This window comes from Candidozyma auris, chromosome 3 (assembly GCF_003013715.1).
Source record: "Candidozyma auris chromosome 3, complete sequence".
Classification (NCBI taxonomy): domain Eukaryota; kingdom Fungi; phylum Ascomycota; class Pichiomycetes; order Serinales; family Metschnikowiaceae; genus Candidozyma; species Candidozyma auris.
The window spans coordinates 1,921,296-1,941,685 of record NC_072814.1 but is presented as its reverse complement, the minus strand read 5'-3'; the positions used below and the strand labels follow the sequence as shown (position 1 = coordinate 1,941,685).

The following is a 20,390-nucleotide window of genomic DNA, read 5'->3' as shown; positions in this document are numbered from 1 at the left end:
GACCTTTTCCATATCCAACCCAATGTCCGACTTCTTTCACCCCACGCAAACCCTTGCAATAATCTTTTCTTCCACCGTGAGTCTCCGATTCGGATCCGCCAAGAGACCTTTCTACCGCGCAACAGCTTCAGTGAGGGAGCAGTGGTCTATCATATGGCTCCTGCAGAACTAACCGCACCACCCGAATTGACAAGTTACAGAGATACTACTCCTTGGAGAAAGAGGGCCATGTTCAAGAAACGCGAGAAGGAAGCAAGCAGACAGCTTATTGATCTCGTCAACAACCGTAACAACTTGAACAGATGTAGCGAGTGCGGCGCCGAGTACCCGACATGGGCGTCGTGGAACTTGGGCATCTTGCTCTGTGGGAGGTGCGCCAATGTCCATAAGAAGGTGCTTTCTGTGGATGGGCCGCTGGGGAGGCCCATCTCGAGGGTCAAGTCGCTCACGTTGGAGCAGTGGACAGATGAGCAGATCGACCACTTGAGGCGCATCGGCAACAGGAAGGCTAGGAACAAGTGGAATCCAAAGAGAGTGCCTTTTCCCCACGCTGATGACGATGAGGAAGGACCTGTGGAGGGTTACTTGAGGGATAAGTACATCTATGGCCGCTTCAGAGACGACAACATTGAGAATGGAGATTACGATGATCGCTCGGCCCGCTACTCTGATGGCTCGGGCCATCTGACTCCCTTGGGCAGAAGGTCTAGACTGTCGACCATCAACAGCAGAAGATCGGCCTCCACCAGGCCGATTCCTCGTTTGTCCCACAGAAAACTCACCAGCTACGAGCAGTCGCTATACCCGGGCCAGTTGCGCCAGCTCTTGACGTTTGGCTACTCAGATAGAGACCTGGCCTTGGAGAGCTTGATCTTGGCCAATGGCGATATCGAGACAGCGCTAGATATCTTGGAAAACGACTCTAAAGTGAACCCTACACAATCTGAGATTCCTCCTGACTTGCCTAGAAGACCGCGTCCTTCTACTGCCATTAGCAGTGTTGGCACGTCCAATGGCACGAGCACTGCTCCTTCGAGCCAGCCTGCCAGCAGCACAGGAACAGCTGAATGGTGGAACAACCAGCCTGTGCTGGCTCCATTGCTGACACAACAAACCATGCAGCCACAGCAGCCCCAGATATATCAGTATACGGACCCCGTCACGGGCCAGCTTTCATACATTGACGAAGCCGGCAACCAGTACTTGGACCCTAACAACCCACAGCACCAACAATTACTTATGCAACAAACGAACCCTCGACTTGCAGCCCAACAGACTGCGAAGCAGAATATCATGTCGCTATACAGCAACCCAACGGGACAACAGACACAACAAGGACAATTACAGACACAACAACTGCAGGCCACTGGCTTCCAAGGCCAGCCAAACCAATTTGGTCAGGCTTCAGGGTTCCAGCAGCAGGGCCCTCCAGTGATGTACGGACAATCTCAGGCTGCTATGTACCAGCAGCCTACTTATCAGCAAGGTCAGCCACAGTACTTTGGCTGAGCTGCTTCACATATAGCAAATAAACGGCACAGCAACAGTTCGATGGTAGGTAACGAGTAATAATTGTCAAGTCATTTCACAAAAAAAATTGCCTTCAGCCAGATTCGAACTGACGATCTCCTCATTACTAGTGAGGTGCCTTACCAACTTGGCCATAAAGGCTTATTTCGGTGTAATGTTTGTGCATAATAATTATGTTGTGGCTTTTCAAATCACAGATAGCCAGTGAATAAACTTAAAAAAATGCATTATTATTCTTAGAATTTCTTATTTATGAATTATAGGGTAAAAATGAGGGTTCAGCTTTTTTGGCCATTATTTGGAGCTCCAAAACGCTTCACATCCTCCCAGAGCACTCTTTCCTTGAATACAGCAAGCAGTGAGAATCAAAATGATATTACGCAAAGAAAGAGGGTCATGAAATATCCTAAATTATGGGCAGTAAATGCCATCCTGCCTGCCCCGGTCTTGTGTAAGAGTCTTCACGACATGAGTGAGCTAAAACTTTTCCATTTTCTGTAGCGATTTACTATCTGTTTAAAAAGATCAGAATACCTAAAAAGTCAGGGGAAATATATTGATGGGTAAAGGGTAAAGACGCCAACTCTATGTTCATAGGATCTGCGTGGGATCTAAGCGAGCAAGTACCTGCGTCAACATCGGAGTTTCCAGGAAAAGTCCGAGAACTGCGAATACTCTTGCGAAGATTGAGTGCTTACCAGAAGTAGATTTTGTTGGATGGGGACAACGTCTGCCATTGAACATGTCTCCAATATAATCTCTGAGGAGCTGCAAAATTAATAGAACTAAAAGTCTATGCCAGAAAATAGCAGGATTCCGACCAACCTCACCAAGTTTACTGAAGTCAGAGCAACCAATCACCTGGCTTGGCCATTCCCAATCATAACTATGAAATTATCGGTGAGCTTACCAGGTCAACATGACCTTTCAAATTCTATGATCCAATTGCCTACAAAGGAACAGAGTGAAATTATAGGAGAAGCATCTTTCAAAATACGCCCCGACCTATTCCCTGCCGAAAGCTTTAGATGATGAAATCAAGTTACTTTTGTACACTCTGAATAGCGTGATTCTCGATTCCGTGTGTTACAGTGGAGTCTTCTCACTGACACCAGGGGGCGTTACCCCTCATTGAGTAGACTACGTAAAACTTGACATCTTATGGTATTTACGATTTCCTGAGACCCAAAAATGATCCATGGACTTTAAAAAGAGAATTGATAGTGCTCAGATAAGCCTCTCATGCTGATCATATTTGTTAAGTAAGATCGAAAGATGAAAAGCTTATCCATCAAGTCATTCGTACTTGCTCAGACTGCTTAAGATCAACGCCCTCCTGAAAGTTTCTACAGTGTATTGTACGTCATTTCATCCGGTCTTGAGTAAAAATAATCTATGTCAATTATTCAACTAGGCAAAAAAATGGTTCTGACTACAAGTGTCCCAAGAAGCCTGGAGAACCTTATAGCCTTTCCTTCTTCTCCCTCTACAAAGTGGAAGTCATCTTCGTCATCCCTACCTGATTTCAAAAGGGCTGAAACGTAGCTTTCGGTTAACGAAGAGAGTGAATTATGAAATCGGCTTGGAAGGATGCTCAAAACTATAAATCGGGCTATTTCGGCTTCAGCAGAAGGTTCTCTTGGCCAGTGTATGAGGTATTCTTTTGTGGTGTCCAGTTTTAAGATTAGGGCACGCCTTGCGTACAATTAAAGCTTTGTACGAATGTGAAAAGAATGCATTTCGAGAAATTAATTGATCTATTCAGCCAATATATTCGATAGACTTGACACAATGTTGTGACACCAGCTATCGACTTTTGGAAATTGAAACCTTCACTTACACATCAACTACTAAGATGTCGATCAGCATTGATTTATTTTATTGATGTTGCTATGAAGGAGACAGAGGCTATGTGCACTGATTGGAAGTGCTAAAGATTACTGTATTTGTGTTTACTCTTCATGATTGAGCACAGGTCATGACGCATTGTACTATTTCAGGCGTCGACGTATGGGTTCTTTGATTGTAAATAAGAGAGAAAGTCTAATGGGAGCTAAAAAGGTACCTAAACTTTGTATCGTTATTATTTAATGCAAAAGAGAGTGTAGCAATTACATAGTTCACCATTCAGTAGTGTAATTGCCGCATGTGAAATGAATGCGGATGGATCTGACGTCCACTCAACGTCGGAGCGAAAGAGCCCATATGTATGGTTCATGACTCGGTGGAATATGCGTCAAATTGTTGTGACCTGATTGTTGAGTTGATCAGTTTTTCAATGGAGCGTAATACTTGATTCTTTCCTTTCTAGGACCCAAGTCAGCGGTCTTGATACCAGAACCAAACTGGTTGCAGTATGGAGAATGTGTTGGGATAAGTACCGATGGGACAGCTCCAATGACCTGTCTTCTGTGTTGCTTGGCCCCAATACCTCCCTTGTCTCTGATGAAAGACTTGATGAACGACGTCTTGTATTTTCTGGCGTAGGCCTCATTCCTCATTTGTTCACGTTCATCCTGGTGGCTGTACAACGGAGTCTTGATCACTGGTTCTTTGGTAGCTTTGTAGAAGTAAAGGGAAACGCCTGTCAAAAGAGCAACGCCGAACACCTTGGTGACGTCGATTTCGCTCTGGGTGGCCGCTGGAGCGTCGTGATGGCCAGAGGAGTTGAATCTCCTAAAGTTTAATCTAGCAGCAGCACGAGAGGTGGCTCTGAACATTATACGGTATCGACTGTTTTATTCGAGTAGTCTGCTCAATAAGCTGTGAGTTTAATGTGATGCGAACACTCCTCTGGTGGACCAATGAGAAACAGTTGGTTTTCAATTGAGTACGGCACGTTACCTTGGGTGAGAGAGACTCTGAACGGGGTCTGTGCGCAGGAATGGCTGCTAAGAAATGCTTGAATTCGATTATCACTACTTGTACTTTTCATAATGAGGTGAAAATTGGTTCGGGATTTTATCACATCTAAATGGATGATTTGCGCTAAGTTTTGAGATTGCTCTGGAATACCTTTGTTGAGGTGACGGGCGTTTTGCACAGACCTGAAGTACCTCACAAATTGGATCTTTCAGTCTTCCAAACGCCCCATGTCTGATTAAGTATGTGAATTGCTCTACTTCTGGCTCTTTGCGTAGTGTGCTAGTCGTGGGTTCTTCTCCAAACAAAAATGGTTTGAGTGCTGAAATTATTGGTATGCCTGGATTGCTTCGACTCTCCTTCATTGACCACTTCTTCTTCAAAAGCTCAGTACCAAGCGAATGTAGAGATTTGATCATCATAGTTTTACTCCCCTTCCAGCGTCGTATAATTATCATAGTATGCTTGCCTACAAACTCAGTCGGTTGCGTACCTCATCTGTATTGTACATTCCTCAAATCCTTCACATTCAGATCGCTTTACTTGCAAATAGCTGACAAACATCAAGCTCCCTAGTCAATTGTAGCTGCCACCATCATATCGAGCTGCTGTGCTGACTGGCCTAACAGATCGGCGCCGCTTAAAGTGCTATTCGAGCAGTCCTGGCTGAGTGGTGTCCATAACAGGCAACACTCCAATTGTCAACCTCTCAATTCTCTGGTGTAAGCGATGCAATTGCCGGTTGGTCAAGCAACGAAGTCACCACGCCTACATAAAAAAATACTACAATATCAACACAAAGAGGACGTATCATGGTCTCTGTACATATGTGGCGCTTACCCGGGAATACCCCCTTATCATACCAATGGGCTCACACCACGAGGCCGCGTTTAATAACCAACACTAATGAGGTAATCAGCCAATTTTTCCACAACAGCAGTGGCTTCTTGAGGCTGGACGCCCGATGGATAGTGTGCAATGACAATGGCCTGCTTGGTCTTCACAGCAATGATTCCAGCCTCGTCAAGCTTACCGTAGACCGATCTCTCGTCAGCCTTCAACAAAAAGTACTTCTGGCCTTCAATGTGCAAGCCGTGTGCTTGCAAGCCCAGGGGATCGGAGTAGGCTCCGGCAATTGCTTGTATTTCCTGTGGAGCAATTTTGAACCCGCCCGATTCGGCCCAGAGGGAGTCTCCGGCGGCAGAGTAAAGCGCCGCCTTGTCGATCTTACCGGTGGCCTTAAGGTTGTCTGTGTAAGCGTTCCAGGACATAATTGATCTTGTAAGGTGTTTGGAAGAGTAACCAGTAGAAGTATTATATCTTCTCGTGACAGGCTCTCAGTCTCAGGTACAACCGGTGTACGGATGGGCAAACCGTAACACATTTCTTCACAGTATGCAAGAAGTGCAGCATTCGGCTAGAATTGGGAATGAACTAGAACTTGGGCTAGGTTATGATAACTGGTATACTGTTCTAGTTACTTATTTACTACCTTTAGAATTTGTTTCTGACATCACCTCTTCCAAAGTCAGCTGCCCGTCACTTCCTCACTCTAGTCTAAAGTGAGCTCTTCGGCAGTTACATCCATCTTTCTCTTCTTTGAGGGAGGCTCGTCATCCAAGACAATGGTAACGGTGTCCATTTCATCTTCGCTATTGTTGTCAAGTTCTTTTTCTGTCTTCACCTTGGCCCTAAGATGGAGGTTAGGAAGTGGATGGCCATCATTCTTTTCCACCTCTTGAATGTAAAGCTCGAGATTCTCAAGCTCCTCCTCTTCATCTTGGAAAAGAAGAACCTCGCCTTGTTTCAAGCCTGCAATCTCGTTGAGTTGTTTGTCAGCATTGTCATCAAAGTCAAAGTCGTAGATCAATTTCCCTTCACCTAGAATCACAGATATGTCTCCTGAAAACCCGTACTTCAGAGTGACCTTTTCGACTAGGTCACGAAGAGTCATTGCTAAATCTTTCTTGGTTAGTCTCAAGATCCCTTTAGAGATTCCCGAGCTGGCACACTTGGGATTGGGTTTTTCGACCAAAGCTGAGGTGACTCTCTTGTTTGGCTTGATTGATATGAAAACACTTTTCGCCGATTCTGCAGTGAAAGTCTTGTCAAAATACAGTAGAGAGCCCAAGTCCGAGAAGCCGCTTATGATCGCGTTGGTAGTGGCAATGGCCGGAATTATATTGCCAGCAATCTGCTTGATGTCAAATTTGGACTTCAATGGAATATGAAAGACTTCTGATCTCAAATTGGCAGCAGCAGCCACAAAGTTAAGTGTATCTTCGTCATCCTTGTCAAAGCTGATTGCGCTCTGCTTTCCTGAGCGAATTCTTGCCTGGAGAGCTTCTGTTGCTTTGTAGAGGACGTATAGGTTCTCTAGGGTCGTCCAGGTTTTGGTATCCTGCGACAATAGATCGAGGTTTCCCGCATCCTGGAGAAGCTTATCAAGGTCGTCAGCATAAAGGTCCTCAAATTCCAACGGGACGGGAGGTGTTCTGTTTTTCCAAAGCGTTTCTAGCTTGAGCGACTTCTCGATATCATCCTTATATATTCTGACAATAAGCTTTATGGGAAAGTCGTCGTCAAACACCATCTTTTTAAGAGACAGAAGTTCGTTGGCTTGCAGTATTATTCTATCAATCTCTTCTTGGTCATCGGTTTCCTTACTTAGTTCTGCCTGACTAACCTCCTTCTCCAGAGTTTCATCAAATAACTGCGTGAACAAGAATTCTTTGGCCCACACTATGCAATGAACCGGAAGTGAGGGAGTTGATCTAATCGTACAGACTGGGAAAGTCTGGGGAGTAGCCTTGGGTTGGCAATCGAAACACTCGGTGCTGTATGGGTATATGGGCTGGGTCTGACCGTCGAAGCCTGTTGTCCCCGATTCCATGAGGGGCTTCCGAAGAAATAGAGCCATCTTGTTCACGTAGCGACGGGCACCCAAATTATCTAGAGCGTTGTAAATGTAATCAAACTGTGTCCACCACGAAAGTGGGAAGAGATCTGTGTCCATCACATTGCCATGATGGGGGACCAATTTGCAGTCATAAAAGTTGAAACTCTGCACTGCTTGCGCCACCGTAAACGATTTCAGCTTATCTATGTCCTTTTGGCGGAAAAGAAACTGGCGATTCAAGTTGGACAAAGTTATAGTATCCAAATCAACAATGTGAATCTCCCCAAACCCAGTAAGAAGCAAATCCTTCAACAATTCACACCCAATTCCACCGGCACCGACCATAAGCACTTTTGATGCCTTGATGCGGTTGAACCTCTCGGTCCCGAGAATTTTTCTGAGGTAGGTGTCTTTGGCCATAAAATTTCAGACTTGTAGTTTTTCAGTTTGAGCTCTGTGTGAGCGGTGTGAGAGAAAGCATGTCGCGAAACTAGCAACGCTTCCACACTGACCTGTGTTTGTAGGTCTCTCGAAGTAGCCAGGAGGCTCTATCTTTGAAATTTATTCTCATTCTCCTACTTTTTTTTGCTTCTTGTCCTGCTCCAAATCTCTCGTGTAAGTGCAACTCTCCTTGCAACTTATTGTAAAAAATGAGACACTCCAGTTCTTGAAATTTACTGGCGGCAAAATGTTGTGAAATATGGTGCAAGATAGGAGCGACACAAATAAACCTTCTATCGCTTGTTTAAACTGTTCAGAAAGCACGAGATTGGTGGCGACCCCGTCTTCCTGCAAAATCTCTCAATTTATGCTATAACGTAGTATACACCGAAATTTACACGCTGACAAACAACGACCAAACGCCCTTCAAGTACTGAACAATCTCGTCACCACCCAACTTAGACTCACCGTACAATCTGTCGACAAAGTTGATAGGTACCTCGCCCACCTGGAAGCCCAAAGCCTTGGCTCTCACCATCATCTCCATCTGGAAAACATAGCCCTTCGACTTTGTCTCATTGATAACCTTGGACAAAACGTCCTTCTTGTACAATCTGAACGATCCAGTCAAGTCGGAGACGTGTGGTCTCAAGACAGTCGAGGCCAAGAAGTTGGCACCTCTGGAAACCAACTTTCTCTTCAAGTCCCAGCCGTACACTCCACCGTCACCAGCATAACGTGTACCTGTAACAATATCGTAGTTGCCTTCTTTCTGCTTGGCAACGAATTTTGGAATAGCCTCTGGGTGATGCGAGAAATCAGCGTCCATGATGATCACAAAGTTACCGGACACGTATTGCAAACCATGCACGTAAGCAGTACCTAGACCCAATTTGCCCGGTCTTGGTCTCAACTGGATGTGCTCGGGACCGAAGATGTCGATCAACTTCTCAGCCACCTTTTGAGTTCCATCAGGACTGTTATCGTCGACAATGACAACTTCCCAGTCCAATTCTTCCTCCGTGAAGGTTTTGTTTATAAGGTATACAAGAATGGGCAAGTTTTTCTTCTCGTTATACGTTGGCAAAATAATCGAGTATTTGTCAGGCATTTTGATCACTTCGCTTCTGTTCAAGTTTACCCTAGAACGAAATGCGCTTCACCACGAGTACGTGTTCGATCCCGTGTGCCGGATATGGTTGCAAATATATGCAGAGTGTGCCTGAGCCCACAAGACAGTTTAGAGTTACATGTTCATTAAACAACCTAATACTCTGCCCTACTATGTTCTTTTATATATATATCCTTACCAAAGTGGTTAAATCAGCTCTCGAGTTTGTGCTCAATGTAGATCTAGCCCACTTTGAGAGTTGAAAGAACCAATGTATAAAACCTTCCCTCCTCATAAACCGTATAGAAAATCAAGTTAGACCCATTTATTGATCATTGAGAGTCATGGAGCCCATCTGCTTGCCCAATAGATTTATACCACCACCGTTGAGCAAAGAGTCGTCTGTGTGGACTCCTTTCATAGGCATGCTCGAGCCATGAGCATAAGGATTGTGAGCCTCACCTGACAGGTTGGATCTCTGACGATGCTGGCTCAACATCTGTGGGGAGACTGATTGTGTCTGTAAGAATGCCAAGTGCTGGGGCAAGTGAGCTACGCCTTGGCCCATTTGTTCCGTATTATGATCAGAATGACCCTGCTTCTGCGGATACTGGAGTTGCTGCAACTGCGAGATGTTCGAATAGAGCCCACCGGCATGAACTGGTGATGATGACGAAGACTGGGATCCATGTAACCCCTGCCTTGACAGATGTGGTTGTGGCTGCTGAAGCCCCATGAAGCTGTTGCTGAGATTCAAAGGCTGGCCACTAGCAGTGGCAGCAGCAATTGCAGCAGCTGTAGTATTCACAGAATGAATAGACCCGGCAGCTGCTGCGGCAGCAGCAGCTGCTGCGCTATTATTATGACCTCCATTGTTTCCATGATTATGGTTGTTGTGATTATTATGGTTGTTATGGTGACCATGATGTTGGTTGCTCGAGTGATTCAGATTGGAGTGGTTGTTCGAGTGATTATTGTGATTATGGTTTGAATTAATTGAAGCGGGCTTCGCCCTGCCGCACTTCAAGCAACACAGATTTTTGGCAAAGTTATGATACTGACAGTTCTCATTTGTGCACTTCCAGTCACCTGCTCTGAATGGCACACTGTTGCCGTAATGAGAACGATGACCACTGTTCCTGCTCCTCCTCCATTCACACCATTCCCGTTCATATTCATGTGTCCGTGATTATAAGGACCACCATATGTATTGTAAGCGCCCGCTTTCATGTGAGAACCCATGTAGTAGTCATTGAATGTTCCGTATGCCGCTGATGCCTGTTTATCATCGTGCTTGAGACGCCTTGGTTGAGACTGAGGATTTGTTGAGTCGACACCGGATGGGAACATCTGCTCTTGAATGACAACGGCACTCGTTGCGGGGAACAGACAGCGGAAACAGGCAATCCTTCTCTGAAAGTTTGAAAACCCACAAGAAGGGCATGTCCAGTCACCAGGCCGAGGTCTATTCTTGGACAGCGGGAAAGGTGTCAATAAGTCAGCAGCTTTGTCAAGAACTCTCGTGGAGGAAGCTTGCACTTCGACCACTCTATCATTAAGCAAGCGACCGTTCATAAAAAGTGACTGGGCGGCTTCTTCGTGCTTTGCAAAAACAGCAAAGCCACAAATACCCTTGGTTTTATTTTGTGCTTTGCTGTCACTGTCAACATTTTTGAGCGTCCAAAAGGCAATGGGCCGACCGCCGTACAGCGTGAACCACAGTTCTAGCTCAGACTGGGTCGTATCAGCAGGCAAATTGGACAAGTATAAGATCTTGGACCGCTCGGCCAAGAAGACCTTTGCGTCGTGAGCAGTATCGTAAGGCTTGGTAAGAACTGTGGGGTGTTCCTCAACAGGTAGCGACTTTCTAGCTAGCTGAGCCAAAATCTTTGCATGAATGTCTACCAAAGGCACCTTCGAGTCCTTAGATGCCCAATCCTCAGGCACATCCACCGCCAACGCCGTCACCAAGTTACTTAAGTACAGGGAGGGGTAACTCATTGCCTCCGGGTGTGTCAGCTGCCATTTCAGGTACTCGTTGAACAAGTCAAACACCCTCGGGTGCTGCAAGTACACTGGAAGTACCACCTGCCTATCTCTAGCTTCCCTGGGCAAGGCCACCCTCAAGTTGTGCATGTCTGTCGTGACAAAAGAGAAATCCTTCTGTGCCACTGCCTTCGAGATGCTTTCGTCGAAAGCGCAAATCGCTTCTTTGAAAGACAACGCCGGCAGATCGCCATCATCGCTCACTCCAACGTGTAGAGACTGTGGGGCCAGCTGCTCCAACAGGTCTGCATCGACAATACACCACGAAAGACTGCGGAGCTCTGAAGGCGTATGACGAGCCAGATGGCTTTGGTGCAGAGGAGCGTCCCACGTGGTCTCAAGATGGACGACCACGTAGATGTCTGACATGATTTATGGATGGAGTGGAGTTGGTGAAGATAGTGGGAGCTAAGGTTTTCGGTGATTTTTTTTCTCTGTGTACAGAGCGGTGCGGCCCGAATAAGAAGCGAGATTTACACAAAGGGTTGAATAAGCAGGGGCAGATTCCAATTGATGGATTTCTTTTGGAAGTGATCAAATGGTGTGCAAATGGGGGAAGTATAAGCTGAGAAGAAATTTGGTGGATCCCCAATAATGCTAATTTTTTTTTTAGGGGTCATTTTGAGCCTCTCCAGATCGCTGATCTAGCAACATCCTGCACTAAACGCCGTAAGCGATTCAAGACATACTTTTAACCGCGTAATCACAAGCGCTCCAACAAACGCTTCTCAGGATCATGCCTGATGACGATAACAAGATCTATGGCCCGAGCCAGCTGCGCGTGTTCAAAACCCAGCTTGTGCTCTCGTTGGCCATTGGGTCGTCGATGTTTTTACTCTTCTGCTTCTTGCGAAGGAAATGGCCTCACATGTACGCGGTTCGAACCCTACGAAAGCGTCTGATCAAGGAGAGATCGTTGCCCAATGACTTATTCATGTGGGTGTTGTCGGTATGGGCCATCACTGAGAATGATGTGCTCGAATGCCTGGGACTTGATGCCTATGCCGTTCTCACGTTCTTCAAGATGGGCGTCTACATATTTTTGCTTCTAGCGCTTTGGGGGCTGTTGGTGTTGAGTCCCGTACGCTATATTTACACAGGCAGCTACGACAAGGATAACATAGAAGTAGCTCAAGGGTCTGCTTATCGCGAACCGCAAATGGGTGACGAATTCCCCGGATATCTATGGGTGTACCCTCTATTTACCTGGATGTTTTCGGCGATTATCTACTTCAAGCTCTTTGATTTCACAAGCTCCGTGATAAAGACTCGCCAAAAGTATCTTGCTTCACAGGATTCAATCACTGACCGTACAATCAAACTCGAAGGCATTCCCAAAAATTTAATCAAGCAAAATGATCTGGCTCTCCTCAAGAATTTCATTGAAGATTTGGGAATCGGTCACGTAATTGACGTCAAACTCATTTACGATTGGACTCCATTGGAAACCCTCTTTGACAAGCGTCATCGATTGATTTCCGAATTGGAGAGGCTTTACTCTCGCTACTATGGGTTGCAGATTGACCTCTATAATCAGAACAGAGTGCCTCGTGTGATTCCACAACATGCCCCTGAGCTTCCAGTTGCGAAATCTTCCAAGAAGACTTCTCTCAGACGAAAAATAGATGGGCTTGCTTCTCAGCTCATTGCCTTGGACCAAGAGATTGTGAAACTTCAAAACAAATACGACCCGAGAACGTCTACAATGCCAATCGATGATGACCTGGGGTTCTCCCTAACGCCATCGGCGTTTGTTACCATGGACTCGGTTGCCTCCGCACAGATGGCCGCTCAGACGGTCCTTGATCCAAGGGTCTACAAATTAATGGTATCTTTGGCGCCTGCTGCCAAAGATATCGAATGGAGAAATCTAAAACTATCTCGGTATGAAAAAGCGTTCAAATCTTACATGATCACCTTTTTTATTATTTTGAGTTACTCAATCATATTTTTTCTAGTGACGTCTTTATCCACCCTTATTGATGTGAAGAATATCACGAAGGTTTGGCCTGAATTGGGTCACAAGATTGCGGAATCAAAATGGCTTAGCACTTTTGTCACTGGTATCTTGCCCCCAATGTTATTTTCGATGGTCAACGTTTTGATCCCCTACTTTTACAATTACTTATCTCGCCATCAGGGCTACGCATCCTCGAGTGAAGTGGAGCTTTCAGCTCTACTGAAAAACTTCTTTTTCGTCTTCTTTATTTTATTTTTGGTTTTCACAATCACTGGTACTTTATGGGACTACTTCACATCAATCGGGGATACAACGAGATTTGCCTCTCAATTGGCAAGTTCATTGAAGAAGTTGTCGCTATTCTATGCTGATTTGATTCTTTTACAGGGTTTGGCAATGTTTCCAGTCAGGCTTCTTCAAATTGGTGACTTCTTCATACTCAATATTGTCGGGAAGCTTTTTTTACTCAAAAATATGTTTCTCAAAACTCCGAGAGATTATCGGTTTTTTTACTTTACCCCACCAGTGTTCGACTTCGGTCTTCAACTTCCACAACACATCCTAATATTTATAATCATTTTAATTTATTCGGTCGTCTCGACTAAAATCGTTGCCTGTGGGCTTGCCTATTTTGTGATGGGTCACTTTGTCTATAAGTATCAGTTGACCTACAGTTTTGTCCATCCACCTCATTCAACAGGAAAGGTGTGGCCCATGATAACCCGACGCTTGATGTTCGGTCTTTTAATATTTCAACTTTTCATGTGCGGTACTTTGGCATTGGAGGGCGCTATATTACTTTCTGTGCTTTGCACCCCTTTGTTCGTTGTTACTCTTCTTGTTTGGTGGAACTTTGAACGGTACTATGTACCGTTGCATGATTTCATCGCCCTTCGAGCTATACAAAGTCCGAATAACTTTGATAAGGAATTCAACGATGACTCGCTGCTGGTTGTCGCTGATTCTCGTAGCTCTCCATATGAGGGAACTGCAAATTTCAGTACCGACAGTCTCACGGCAAGAAAACCGATGCAATCGTCACAGACTGATAATGAGGGTTTGCATGAAGCACTTTTAACACCGGAGTTCACAAATTCACAGACTGAGAATTCTGCTCTTCTTGATGGAGATTTTTCTGTGTCTTACTGCTCAGGCGCGATACGGCACCGCCGTAAAGTTTCGACTGTCGACGAGGAAAGAGAGCAATTTACTGACTACACTCACCCGTACTTAAGAGATCCCTTGAACGGCCCATGGATTGGATTTGACGGTGATCATATCTCGATGGTTGAATTTCGAAGAAGACCTTCTGCAGATGCGGAGAATATGGAAACCACTGAAGGTGATGGTAATCAAATTAGTGAGTTCATTATCCGAAAGAGAATTGAGGCGGCAGAATGGGAGTAACCGTTACATTCTAACGCTGAGTGGGTCTTTGACGAAACCTTGCATGCGACATGTAGGTAAATAACGTTTACTTGGTCGCATCGTAAGCTTACGGAACTGCAGAGCATCATTACTTGGAGGTGAAGCTAAAAGCAAGGCGGGTGTTATTAACCATGCATGGTAGGAGGAATGCTGGCAACCACCCCATTATGCTCTTTCGTAATTGGAGAATGCGACGGTTTGAAGTTTTTGAATATGTAATGCTGGCTCATCGAGCACTTGGCAAACATCGCATCATTCTCCGTAAAGTTATAGAGATTGTGTCCTCTTACTATATTCATTCCTTTTACATGAATTGTGTTTGTTTTATGCTAATATACCTTCACAGCTTGGTTCTGGACTCGATGCCCGTATTCTAGGGATGTCTCACTATAGCGAGCTTTACGTCATTCGGCTGTGGAGGACAATTGTTGAATATGCCTGTTCACGACAGACACAATGGAGACGATACAAGCAGGATCCGCCAAAAACAAAGGCTAAAATATCACGCGATAGGGCGTTTTCTTTTAAACTGCAAGAACAAAGCCAGCATTTTGCATTGACGTGCCCCTAGACTGAGGAGGTTGGCCGCGTAGGTCTCTGGACTAACGGATATGAGATTTGTTGGTTATCATGTGTTTCTTGAAACTATCTGGTTGCGAAAAACATCAAAGTGGAGACGCACCTACACACGCCCTCCAGAGACAGACGTGAGCCACCCACCGTAAGCAGCTGCACGCGTGTTGCGGCTCTTGGGCCGCTGCAAAGGTCCGTTCCGGCCTCAACAGTGGCCTCTGAGAGATGTAGTTACATTGGAACAGAAACATGAATACATACGCAAAATTTAGCTCTAAGAATATTTACATGACTCATGACAGTTTCCGTCGCCGCTTAGTAGAGAGCTCATCGAGCTTTTTGCGTCGAAGAGTCTTGTCTAATACGTAGTCCGGGCGCTCCGGGTTATAGTCGCAGGTAATTCCACACCTAGAGCAGTGCTTGCAACTGGGTTTCGTCTCATCACATTTGAGGTGTTTTATACGGCAAATCCAGCAGCCCAGGCGAGATCACCTCTGAGTATGGCGTCTTCTATGTTTTTTCTTAACTGGCTGGGGATCCTGAACATCGAGCGTGGGCACAGCCTTGTCAACAGTCTGTTTGGCCGGTTTTGGATCTCTCTTGGCCCGTTTAACCTGGGGTGACAGCCTCGTTGTAAGCGCTGATTCAAGTGGTAGCATTGATGATGATCTCGAAGTGCCTGAAGCTGAGGTCAGCAGGACTCCAGGTGAGCTTGTCGCTTTGGCCAGATCTGGCCTTAAGGATTGTTGCAGCGGCTCCAAGCGATTGGCAATGTTAGTCTCATTTATGATTTTTTCAGCACTAGAAAAAGGCTTGTTTTTGTTGAGCTTTATAGGGGTTCTAGGGGTTCTCGTCGTCGCCACACCACATTTGTTCAGCTTATTTCCAGGCCTCGAAAAAGATTGGAGCGGCTTCGTAGCTTTCAAGGGCCGCTGAGGTGCGTAGTCTAATTGAACCCCATTGAATCTAAAGTTGGGAATCTGGCTTCTTTGCTCGTCCCCTACAGACGACACGGGTGTGAGGATTGACGACGCCGATGATGTAGGGGGAGAGCCTGCTTGAGCATGATAAATGGGGTTGTTGTAAGGCGGGGGAGCGAAAGTGTCAGAGGCAGCTCTTCTGGGAACCGGTTGGTGAAGATCAAAGCCATAAAAATTATCACCGTGATACTCGACATTATTGCCGATATGGGCAACGTCAAAAATGCCAGAAACGTGGTCATTTTCTACCGGTGAGTCCGTGAAGCTCAGAGCCATGAAGCTATGGTCAAGAGGAGGGTCCATTTCGGGTGCCAAATACAGACTGGTCATGCCAAGGCCGAATTGAGGATCGTTGTGCAGCCCAAACATATCCTGCCTTGCAAAACTCGAGTGGAGGTGCTGGTGAAGCATTTCCTCTGGTGATTGCTCATACAATTCATCGTATTTGAAATTATCCTTCTCCATGATGTTCGCTAAAGAGTGAGAAACCGTGAGTTTTGCAGCCAATTTCAAAGGGATGGTGGTGAGAGAGTGAATAGTTTCGGTATTGAAAACGGGGTCAGCAAAGATGTCTGGACTTGAAATGTCGAAATTGTCGATTTTGTAAGGCTTGGGTGCTGGCAGGTCGAGATAGGATGTCATCCAGGAGTGGTAACGGTGTAAATGAGGGTGTGAAGTTAGGTAAAAGTGAAGATATGCGGGTTTGTAAGGAGCGAATTGAAAAAGTGCAACAGGACTTGCAAGTGACCTTCAGGCTGCAAGTGCCGTTGGTGTCCTTATATATGGAGTCGACGCTTTGATGTGTTAGTAGCGACAAGAGCCCTCAATTGAGTGAGAGGGGACGTCTCGATTTAAATGGGGGAGCTGCGAACGTGAAATGAGGCGGTAATACCCGTCCACACGCAACTTTTAGGAAGCGAGCAAGCCAATTAAGGGGAAAGTGGGGAATTAATAAACAAGAGCGTCCAAGTGGGAACCCAAGTGTGCTGGCCACAGGCAGCAAGACGAAATCGGAAGGTTGCCTTGAAAAAGTCGGTGAAATGCAGCCGCCGAGAAGAGGCGAAAAGGCTAAAACAAAAAAAAATTAAATAAAATAAAGTAAAATAAAATAAAATAAAATAAAATAAAATAAAATAAAATAAAATAAAAAAAAATTAGGAAAAAGAAAAAGGACGATGGGGTGGCTTCTCGTGTGGGCTCAGGCTGCACAATGTAATGTACGCTAACAAAGGATGATAGCTATTTTGGCGTGAAAACAAGGAAAGGTGTTGGTGTGTTGCAGATGTGCAGCAGGAAAAAGCAGGTGTTCTTGCAGCAGGTGCGGCGATGATGGATTTCAAGCCGATGGTTGGACAAAGGTGTCTCCTTATATACGTGGAGGCCGGAATCGGCGGCTTGAGTCTGGGAGCGAGTTTTTGGGCAACGGCCCGCCAATTAATCCACGGCAGTGGCGGCGGTTATGTGGAAAAGATATGCAAGCTGTTTATGCGGGTAGACGATCAAGCGGTACAGGTAGCGCAGGTTCATTGAACAGGACAGGAAGGAGGCTTTTTTCGAGGACGCAGCAGCCGAGGCACGAATAAAAAGCCACCTTCCTGTCCTGTTCAATGAACCTGCGCTACCTGTACCGCTTGATCGTCTACCCGCATAAACAGCTTGCAAATCTAGTCCACCTCTGCTTTTTGAAAGGGAAATTGTTTGCGGATGTGGTGCGTCTGCGAGGTCGTTTTTGCTTGCGTGTTGGAGGCTCTGCCTCCCTCGCCTTTTTTTTATCTCCAGGTGGAACAATTGCCATTGGAGCAGAAAAAAAAAAAAAAAATCTATTTTTGTAGCAGAGTCGGTTGCTTTCGAATTACCAGCCTCAATCCGGACTTGGTTGTGGATCCAGTGGATAATGCCACAAACACGAACTCAGACGTTTCAGAATTTCTTGCAAGAAGCATACGACGACATAGGCACAAGGCTGTGCTCAGCAAAGCACCTTTGGTAGAAGAGCCCCATGGAAGTTCCCCATGGAGAGATAGAGAGATAGAGAGTCTCGGAGCAAGAGTGATGTGGCTGTTCTGGTGGAAATCTCAAACACCGAACGAAAGGGGAAAAATATCAAGACGTGATAGTTCAACGCAAGAAGAGTTAATTTGTTTCCAAGAAAGGTGGAAGCGTGGCACGCGCTGCTATTGTTGAAGTGCCTCTTCACTCAATTACCTCTGAAGTTCACATTATCTGATGAAGGACCGGTAGCGGGGAAGTCGAGAGTGAAATTACATCACTGGATTCACAGGGAAGAGAACATGTCATCCATCTTACATGTCGATTAAACATAAGTTGCACAAAAGCGCTGCTGTCGAGAGTTCAAAGCTTCGTGTTGGTGAGGAACACCCTCCCTTAAGTTCGAGCCTTTCCTGAAAGAGTAAGGCCTAGTGTTACACGATCTCAGGCTAAGTCTGCGTGATCTTGCTCTGTTTGGTAGGGTTTGCTCATTCTAGAAAGAAACACCACCAAACAGGTACTGTCTAGGACGCTGGCTAGACCATCAGCAAGAAGGACTATTTTCCATGCAATCTATGCTCGGTGTGAGGGCTTAGAGACAAAGTGGTGCATTCCAGAACCACTTGATTATTCCATGGAATCGGATAGTTGCTGGGTGCCTTAACAGAAAAACTAGTAAATCTATGGGAGCTTTCCTCCGAAAAAACACCCATTTTTGGGTGTGGTATCTCTCAATTTCGCATCAACGGCCACTGTGCGTCGTAGCGAAATGGATCTCAAAACTGCACAAGTACAGTTGGGGCTACTTCTGTTGAAGGGTGGCATCTACACTCGACTATCTCCGTACGGATAATCAGCCAGGATGTTTTTCCGAAACATTCGGTGAAAGAACCCTTCGATAGAAGCACAGATCTGTACTTCGGTAAAGACGTTGTCTGACTGGTTCCTAAGTGTGGCCGGTGCCGGTCTACAGGTTTGCGTTTACGATTGCAGCCGCAGACCTTCGGCAAGAGGTGGCCTCTTTTGGCTAGCCTCTACGGTTCAACGATGTTCATCGCTTGCTGCCAATTGACTTGGAAGGGTTCTCTTCAGTCATGTAATGGTCAGAAGCCCCCATTTGGTTCACTAGCTGAAACTATTCTTTTCGCTTCCTGTAGTGAAAATGGGAGCCGCCAATGGCTTAGAGAGGACACTGCAACTCGTTCATTTTCTGCTCGTACCTTATGAGCCCAATGAAGGCAGCCGTCCGCCTAAATTCATCCATGTGCGCTGTTCCTGAAATTGAAGTAGAGACCCTCGAAGCATCTCTCGTTTGGACGCCTGCGGCTTCGATATGCCCACACTCACCTCGACGAGCCGCCTAGAAATGCCTTGTGTAACTCTGCAATGCGCCAGAGGCTAATCTTAAAGAGCTTCTTTTCTTCGTTTAAATCTCGGAGTAGACCCTGTCTTGGCTATGGTACCGGAATCGGGCATTGAAGTAGGCAATTGAAGTAGGGCATTGAAGCTGTTCAGGATTCACAGAAGAGACTCTCGCATTGCAAACACGGCGAGGCAGGTAGAAGTGAGGGAGGGCGTTTTTGCAACGAGCCACTTTTAGCTGCGAAAACATCAGGCTCATTTCCATATGAAACAGTCGATATGCAAGCAATGCTAATCCCTAAAGGTCCCTAAACCATGCGGATGCAGCTATCATGATGGTCGCTTGTCAGAGATTCAATGCACAATGTTCGCTTAACGTCCGTGGGCGGGTGCAAAAGTTACTCAAAAGGATGACTTGCTCGACGGAGAAATCAGCTGCTACCGGCATATTCATAGGGGGGCGGGCATGGTCGGCTGGCCGGCTGACTCAACAATCGGACCGCGTTTATACGTCTACACCGTACATTGTGGGCATTCGCCAAAGCAGGTGCGAGCGTCTGCAAATCGCAGGCTGATTCCTGCTTCCAGTTTTGTCACTGAGAGACTTCTGAGAGAGGAGAAGCTGGGAATTGACAGTCTTCTGAAAAACGCCACACTTCGGCCCAAAGGCAAAGTCATGGAAACAATTGTAGGAGACAATGCAACATATGGCTGACAATTAGTCTAGTGTACAATTGGTTCACTGCTTTCAGCTGCAAAACGTGAACCGATACAGAGAAGTGGTTGTCGCACGAAGAGAGATGGGATGGGCCCCTCTGCGAAAACAAAAAAAAAATTCCTCCCCCTAGGTCTTTTCTCTTCACATATTTACCAAACTTTCGGATTACCAGCGACACTGACACATTGCCTCTATTCGGTTGAGCAAAAATGGCCGGAAGGAGAACGATCTGTCCAGCATTATATAATCTGGGATGCCCGGTTTTTTTTTTCGAAGACCCTTGGCCTCCTGGTTCGCGTGCTGGAAACATGTATTTCAACTGTTGTAGGGTGAAGTGATACAAATTCGTAGTTTCAGCCAATCACCGCTTCAAAACACGTGAAGTGAAAGTGTTTCTTTGTTCCTTCCACATAGACGAGATGGACTCTTGGCGTTAGTCGCGTTTCTGCTTACAGAGAACGAAGGCTTCACCAAAGTCAAAAAACCAATTT

At 45.9% G+C, this 20,390-nt stretch overlaps 9 protein-coding genes and 1 non-coding gene across 10 annotated transcripts; 2 read left to right on the top strand and 8 right to left on the bottom strand. All coding sequences in view use genetic code 12, as the record gives it.

Annotated features, from left to right (window-relative positions):
* Positions 1-228: 228 nt before the first annotated feature.
* On the top strand, positions 229-1,509 carry CJI96_0003511 (uncharacterized protein; the record flags this gene model as incomplete). The annotated part of the gene is made up of 1 exon (XM_029032655.2): positions 229-1,509. The coding sequence occupies one exon, from the start codon at positions 229-231 to the stop codon at positions 1,507-1,509; it is 1,281 nt and encodes a 426-aa protein (XP_028892970.2).
* An 89-nt stretch (positions 1,510-1,598) lies between these two features.
* Positions 1,599-1,671, bottom strand: CJI96_0003510. Its single transcript has one exon. It is a non-coding gene; the product is annotated as a tRNA-Thr (tRNA).
* Positions 1,672-3,797: 2,126 nt separating this feature from the next.
* On the bottom strand, positions 3,798-4,250 carry CJI96_0003509 (uncharacterized protein; the record flags this gene model as incomplete). Its single annotated transcript, XM_029032656.2, has 1 exon — positions 3,798-4,250. The coding sequence occupies one exon, from the start codon at positions 4,248-4,250 to the stop codon at positions 3,798-3,800; it is 453 nt and encodes a 150-aa protein (XP_028892971.2).
* A 1,032-nt stretch (positions 4,251-5,282) lies between these two features.
* PFY1 (profilin) lies at positions 5,283-5,663 on the bottom strand (the record flags this gene model as incomplete). The annotated part of the gene is made up of 1 exon (XM_029032657.2): positions 5,283-5,663. The coding sequence occupies one exon, from the start codon at positions 5,661-5,663 to the stop codon at positions 5,283-5,285; it is 381 nt and encodes a 126-aa protein (XP_028892972.1).
* A 281-nt stretch (positions 5,664-5,944) lies between these two features.
* UBA2 (E1 ubiquitin-activating protein UBA2) lies at positions 5,945-7,711 on the bottom strand (the record flags this gene model as incomplete). Its single annotated transcript, XM_029032658.2, has 1 exon — positions 5,945-7,711. One exon carries the CDS (start codon positions 7,709-7,711, stop codon positions 5,945-5,947), a length of 1,767 nt encoding a protein of 588 aa, XP_028892973.2.
* Positions 7,712-8,126: 415 nt separating this feature from the next.
* DPM1 (dolichyl-phosphate beta-D-mannosyltransferase) lies at positions 8,127-8,843 on the bottom strand (the record flags this gene model as incomplete). Its single annotated transcript, XM_029032659.2, has 1 exon — positions 8,127-8,843. One exon carries the CDS (start codon positions 8,841-8,843, stop codon positions 8,127-8,129), a length of 717 nt encoding a protein of 238 aa, XP_028892974.1.
* Positions 8,844-9,168: 325 nt separating this feature from the next.
* CJI96_0003505 (uncharacterized protein) lies at positions 9,169-9,579 on the bottom strand (the record flags this gene model as incomplete). Its single annotated transcript, XM_054702127.1, has 1 exon — positions 9,169-9,579. One exon carries the CDS (start codon positions 9,577-9,579, stop codon positions 9,169-9,171), a length of 411 nt encoding a protein of 136 aa, XP_054558102.1.
* Positions 9,580-9,866: 287 nt separating this feature from the next.
* On the bottom strand, positions 9,867-11,258 carry NRP1 (Nrp1p; the record flags this gene model as incomplete). Its single annotated transcript, XM_029032660.2, has 1 exon — positions 9,867-11,258. The coding sequence occupies one exon, from the start codon at positions 11,256-11,258 to the stop codon at positions 9,867-9,869; it is 1,392 nt and encodes a 463-aa protein (XP_028892975.2).
* Positions 11,259-11,625: 367 nt separating this feature from the next.
* Positions 11,626-14,256, top strand: CJI96_0003503 (uncharacterized protein; the record flags this gene model as incomplete). The annotated part of the gene is made up of 1 exon (XM_029032661.2): positions 11,626-14,256. The coding sequence occupies one exon, from the start codon at positions 11,626-11,628 to the stop codon at positions 14,254-14,256; it is 2,631 nt and encodes an 876-aa protein (XP_028892976.2).
* A 1,082-nt stretch (positions 14,257-15,338) lies between these two features.
* On the bottom strand, positions 15,339-16,472 carry CJI96_0003502 (uncharacterized protein; the record flags this gene model as incomplete). Its single annotated transcript, XM_029032662.2, has 1 exon — positions 15,339-16,472. One exon carries the CDS (start codon positions 16,470-16,472, stop codon positions 15,339-15,341), a length of 1,134 nt encoding a protein of 377 aa, XP_028892977.2.
* Between the last annotated feature and the right edge of the window lie 3,918 nt (positions 16,473-20,390).